At 50.3% G+C, this 6,486-nt stretch overlaps 1 protein-coding gene across 1 annotated transcript; it reads right to left on the reverse strand.

Moving 5' to 3' along the window:
- Window positions 1-2,354: 2,354 nt before the first annotated feature.
- LOC309585733 (inositol 1,4,5-trisphosphate receptor-interacting protein-like 1) lies at window positions 2,355-4,883 on the reverse strand (the record flags this gene model as incomplete). The annotated part of the gene is made up of 3 exons (XM_082303618.1): window positions 2,355-3,649; window positions 4,004-4,096; window positions 4,601-4,883. The coding sequence occupies 3 exons, from the start codon at window positions 4,881-4,883 to the stop codon at window positions 2,355-2,357; spliced, it is 1,671 nt and encodes a 556-aa protein (XP_082159744.1).
- Window positions 4,884-6,486: the final 1,603 nt, after the last annotated feature.

Raw genomic sequence — 6,486 nt, forward strand, 5'->3', positions numbered from 1 at the left:
CAGTTTGTGCTTCACTGATGAAGGAAGCAGGAAGAAAGGGAAAGGGACTTCGCTTTGGAGCAAATGGGAATTTTCTTGTGGATTTCAGTGTCCAGGATTTAAACCAGTAAGGGATTTTCTTCAGTAAATCCAAAGGACAATTGGCTACAGAAACTCGTATCTTGACACTATTGATAAGCGCTGACAGTTCTCTGGCTGTGACTTATTTTATTCAAACCTGCTTTCTCCGAATGCACATCTGACAGCAGGACTTGCTCCATTCAGCCTGCAGCAGTTCCACAGGAAAGATGTTGTGAAATTGGCCACACATCTTCGCAACGCTTCCACTTCAACATTTTTCCCACTATGTTCAAATGTATTTGTCAGCTTCCTAAGGAGTGCAGTGTCCATAACATAGGAGACAAGACTTTCATGCAAAAATTGAAAGACCTTGAACTGCAGTGGCAGAAGAACTCTGGTGTAATACCAGTGCCAGATGGCATGGGTGTGAAAAGCACATTCACATCGATACTGACAGGCTTAGGAGGGACACAGAGCAGGGTGAGCTATTCCCAAAGAAGGTGAATTGACAGTGCAAAGGAGAGTTAATACCAACCAGCTGCTCAGTTACTTTATCAGAGCTGCCCCTGTTTTCAAGGCCTGAAAGAACAGCTCAGTGCCAGAAAGACATCCAGATCATTTGGCTATGCTTGCTCTTATGGAGCACTGTTTTCAATTTCCATCCTAGTGGGGTTGCATACTACTGACCAGTTAAAATCAGCACCTGAGCTGCACAGCAGTATTTCAGTGGCAACACTGGACAGCTGTAGGTTCTGCCCTTCCCCTCTCCCAGCATGCTCCTCAGACACACAGCACACTTGCACCAAAACTCACAGCCACACCCACAGTTTAACCACCTGCAATAGTTTTGGCCCTGGCCAATCTAGCCCTGGGTGCATTGTGCAGCAAGAAGCCATGGGGGCCGTGCTTCTCCCTGACTCCAAGCATCGCTCCAGAGGCCACACAAGCTGTGCGGTCAGGCCGTAAGGCTCAATGGCACACAGAGATCAAGTCCTACCCACTGAGAGCACATGTCCTTGTGGAAGGGGCTGATGAGCGCTGGAGCAAGGGAAAGGGCAGGTCTCTGCAGCTGGGGGCAGAGGAGAGGGGAACAAAGTGGGTGTGTGTGTTTGGGGAGAAGGGAGCAGGGAGGGTGTTCTCCTCCTTCCACAAGCTGGGCCAAAGGGGCTGTGGTGGGAGCAGTGCCTGCCCAGCAGAGGAAGCAAAAGGCAGGGACCCCAGCGAGCACAGTTCCCTCTCAGTGGAACAGCGAGTTCTGCTGTTGGCAGCGATCCTCCTCTAGGAGGTTCCTGCCTGCTCTCCTCACATGGAGCTGCTTGTTCCTGTCCCTTCAGAGGCCTTCCCTCTCTGACGTGGGCCACAGCAGCTTTCTTTCCCATGCTCTGAATGAGGAGGGGCAGGTTTGAAGCAGCACTGGGAGGATTAATTAATATTTTAGCTGTTTCAACCATCATGACTTCTGGTTGCATTCATGAGACAAAATTAATCCCCTGCTCTAGTGAGTTGCAGAAGTGCAATACCGAGATGTGACTGCTGGACACAATCACCGCTTGAGTCACTTTGTCATTTTTTTCAGGTAGCTGCAATGGATGGACGTTCTCTAAGAACCATTGGATTAAATATAAAGAAGGACACTTTTCAGGCAATTTGAGAAACTTCTCTCCTTTTATTGTTTTTCCTAACATAAATATCTGGATATTACTGAAAAGCAGCCAAGCAACTACAGCAGTGTAGTTTAATTGCCTAAACTAAGGGTAAGTTTACAAAATAGTTTACCCACTGACAATACTAAAGGGCCTCTTGAAGCATGGATAATATATCCAGTTCCCATTATGAAAACTTGGACTACCTATTCTTCCATGGTAGTGTGACTTAAAACTACCTGTTGTACTTTCATATACTAAGAAAAACTACATCCTTAAAAAACTACAATAAGTACAGCTTACTGAAGAATTACATTAAGTCCCTAACAGGCTCGTTTTTTGGACTTGGAGGTATGCCAAGCAACCTCTGTCAGTTCATAGTCTTCTGTAAGGATGTGCAGGTGGAGCCAGTTTCTGCCTCGTAGACGTAGGAACATTGCAACAGCACCGTGGTAAGCTGAAAGGTGAAGGGCAAGGCCACGCAGAGATGTGTGTCTGCACAATGAATTAATGTGCCGCAGCATCTTCCTTCCGCAGGAACAGGAAAGCAGCTTCAGGATTGCCAGTGAAAAAAGCAAGAATTATGCAGTGCTCACGTGGCTGCCATCGGGTGGGAGCCCCCCCAGCACAGCTCTGTGCAGGGAATTCCTCTCAGTGGTTGGAGAGCAGCATCCAGAGGCGGAATCGCAGCTGACCGTAAGCTCGCATCGCCTCTGCGTGGGCGGCCGGATCTCGGGCCAGGTGCTCAAAGAGGTTGAGTGGCTCGACCGTTCGCATTGCCGGCGGCAAGCTGATCTCCTCAGGAAGCCTCTGGTTGCCCAGGACAAAGTGCTCCAGGCATTTCAACTGCAGGCAGCGGCGCAGGTATGCCATGATGTCCCACAGCCGCCGCGCAAATTCCCTCCTGCGCCACTGGGACAGCGGTACGGTGGTCAGCACGTGCATGACCACAGTCTTCCAGGTCAAGCTGGAAAAACCTGTGCCCCTCAGGATGCAGGTGAAGAGCTGCAGGCATTTCAGGTGCAAGCTCTCACACGGCACCTGCCTGGCGACGTGCTGGAAGAATTTTGCCTCTGCCACAGCGTACGTCTCAGGCCACGCTGTGCTTGCGATGGAGTCGGCCTCGGCGGGCTGGCTGCTCACAAAGATGCTGGAGCCGCCTTTCTGGGCCTCTGTGGGCTGGCTGACCACAAAGATGTCGGAGTCCCCGTGGCGCACCCCAAACAGCATCTCCACCATCAGGCTCTTCTTGCCTTTGCTCAGCCGGAATTGGCAGGACCGGCTGCAGGGCTGAAACACCAAGTGCCATGAGTACGACTGAGGCAAATGCAGCCACGAGCATCTCACCAGCTGGTAGAACCAGTGGGAGGTTTTCTCCACGTCCAGGTAGGAGCCGGTGCAGAGTGTCTCTAGGAGGCTGGGCTTCTGCTTCCGCCGCAGCTCCTCCTGCGAGTGGTGCAGGAAGCACAACAGCTTCTCGCCCAGCTGCTCCCTCTCGCACGTGCACACCAGCTCCACACGGACGCAGAAGGTCCTTGCTGCCATCTGCCCTGCACTGTTCAGCTCCAGGTGGAAGGCGTGTCCCGGTGGGGGATTCAGTGGGACCAGCACGCGGTACACCACATCCTGCTCACGGGGACTCCAACCCTCAAAGGCACTGCCCACCCCGATGGCTTCTTGAGGCACCGGGTAGAAACTATTGCTCACGCTGTCAATAAAGACACGCGTGAAGCTCTCCATCAGCTCAGCTGCCACTGAGCGACCTCTCTCCACGTCCTCGACAGGACACTGTATGCGATCCACTAAAAGGATCCCTCGCTTATTCCCAACGTCACAGGCGTCTTCTTCCTCTTCAATTCCACCACTGCTGCCTTTGTCCTTGCCAGCAGCACCACTGCCTTCTTTTTCACTGGCAGCCACATTTCCACCTTCTTCTTCTTTTCCATCTTCATTCTTCTCGCCTTTCACATTCGCATCCCTGTTTTCCTGATCCTTCCCATTCCAATCAGTGGCTCTGTGTTCACTGGAATGACTGTCTTCCTTCAGCTTCATATTGCTGCTTTCTCCTTCATTTATCTTATCAACACCTTCTTCAGTTGAAGCAACATTGCCATGTTCCTCTCCATTTCCATTTTCATTCTTTTCTCCCTTCCTATCGGCAGCACTGGCTTTCTCATCTTTGTCTCCAAGATTGCTTTCTTCATTTCCAATGTCCTTCTTTTCTTCCTCAGTTGCAGCAAAACCACAATGGTCTACTGCATTCTCACCATCACGGCTGTCTTCTTGTCCTGTCCAATCACTGCTTCTTTGTTCACTGGCATCACTGCTTTCCTGCACTTTCACATCCGCTTTTTCTTCCTTTCCATCTTCACCTTCACGTACGTCATCGTTGCCTGCTTTCATATACGCATCATCGGTTTTTTCTTCATTTCCATCTCCTTCTTCTTCCTTTCCAGCATCCTTGTCTGGCTCCACCTTCACATCCTTGTTTTCTCCTTCATTTGCTTCATCTAGGTCTTCCACACCTCCAGTAACATTGCCAGGTTCTTCTTCATTTCCTTCAGCAGTATTGTCTCCTGGCATATTCCCATCACTCCAGCCTTCATCTTTCCTTGCGTCATGGCCATCATCACTTTTAACATCACTGTCTTTCTTCAACTTCACATCTTCATCTCGTTCATTGGCATCATTGTCGTCTCCTTCATTTGCAGCCACAGGACTGCCTTCTCCTTCATTTCCGCTGCCACTGTCATCTGCCTCCACAGTCACATCAATGTTTTCTCCATCTCTCTCGGAATCCAAACTGTCTTCTTCCTTTTCTTTTTCCTTCTCCTCTCCCAAGGTCTTGCAGGAGGTCTGGTCCTTGCCGCTGCTGTTGGTTTTGCTGGCTTCAGGACTCCTCCTGCAGCTAAACCACAGGCCCAAGAGGAGCAGGAGTCCAGCAAGAGCCCAGAATGGCCACTGCTGCAGGGCACCAAAGAGCAGGGCTCCCCAGCCCTCGTCCTGCTGCTCCGGGGGCCCTTGCTCCAGCTCCTGCAGCAGCCGAGCCATCTCGCGGTCGAGCAGCTCCTCACGCTCCTGCATTCGCCGGTGCGTGGCCTCATCCAGCCCATCCCCAGCTGGCTGGGGGTACTGGATCAGGCTTTGCACGAGCACGAAGAGCAATGACAATAAAGCCATGGTCTGCAAGAGGACACACAGAAGGGGTTCAGTAGGGCCGGAATGGAGGCAGCCAGTGCAGGGCAGGAGCCACGGGGATGTGGCAGCAGGAAGGAGAGGCCCCGGCAGCTGGCAGGAGGCAAGGCCTGCACCGCTGCCCCAGCAAGCACCGAGCCTGAGCAAGGCGCTCCCGCCAGGGGCTGGGCCCTGGACGCAGGGACAGAACACACGCCCCGGGTGCCAGCGCTTCTGCCCCAGCCCTCCCCCAGCCCTGCCTCCCCACCGCCTGTGGGCACTCACCGCTTGCCCAGGCTCTACTGGGGGCAGCGTCAACCAATGGGGCCTTTTATAGCTGCCCCCATTGTGACACGGCCCCTGTGCTGTCACAGGCCCCAGAGCGCATCACAGGCCAGCCCCACCCGCCATCCCCAGCCCGGGAACTGCTCATGGCCCTGGGCACCCAGAGCCTCAACAGACACAAAGTGCAGACCCATCAGTTGTGAACCTGGGAACCCCAGAGCTTCCCTGTACAAAGCAGGCACAAGCGCCCTCCCACACAAACCCTTGTCAAATATAAATTTGTGTGACATGATCCGTGGATGCTCTTGGTATATAGGTGTAAGCTTTTATTTAATCTTGGAGGGGGACATTTTTTATTAATAATATTTATATTTATTACTTTTGGGGCAGGATGTCATATAGGCTAATGTTTTGTTACAGATTTAGTGAGAAATCTTTCTGAAAGAAATCCAGGCTGCTTGAATGATGCACAGGAAGACGTAACACCCTCCTTAAAGAGGCCCAGTAAGTTAATTACAAAATTTTGGTGTCTTCAACAACCTCTCAGCTCTTAAAACTCTATGGTTCAACACAGTGCAAAATTCTGGGATAGCCAGGATTTTGTTCAGAAAGTAGAATGTCTCATTTTTCAAATTTGTAGCAAAGATGTACATCTGTCACTCCCACCATCTTCAAAATTGTCTGCCTTAAACAGAGTTAACCAATCTCTCTGACTTGTCTGATATTGCACTGGTTTATTAAAGGAAATTCTGACTCTTTCTGCTATCTCTGTGTATTTATCTCCAAAGGACTGTGAGTATGGAAGAGTCATCCCTTATGTTCCTCAGCTCTTCTTTGGGGAACTCACCTACAAATGGAACTGCAGAAATGGGGAGGGAGGAAAAGGAAACAGGATGTGAATCGAGCACCTGCATAGTGACCACAGATGTCCACTGCTAGACAGACACTGATGTCAGGCAGATCATGCCCTCCAAATAGTGCTCAGAAAGAGAACAAGTTTGGGATTTCTGAAACTGCTCTGAATTGGATTTGCTTAAACAGATGTCATTAGTAAAAGCAATCAAAGAAAGAGTTTTGATCCCTCTTCCAAGCTGATGCCACTTATCATGTATCTTCCCTGCATTCTTCTAGGGAAGCTGTTTTTGATGTTGTCCTGTCCTTCTTTTTATAAGGGAGCAAAAATACTTTGTTAAGTATTACTCTTTCAGTTTTGTTTCCTCTCCTCTTCTGAGATACAGTAAAGTGAACATTCAGCAGAATAGTTTTGTATTTTTTGAACACAATTCTTCTTTTATCCAACTGAGGCCCTTCTGTGATCATGAAA

This window comes from Coloeus monedula, assembly GCF_965178545.1.
Source record: "Coloeus monedula genome assembly, contig: HAP1_SCAFFOLD_189, whole genome shotgun sequence".
NCBI classification, from domain to species: Eukaryota; Metazoa; Chordata; class Aves; order Passeriformes; family Corvidae; genus Coloeus; species Coloeus monedula.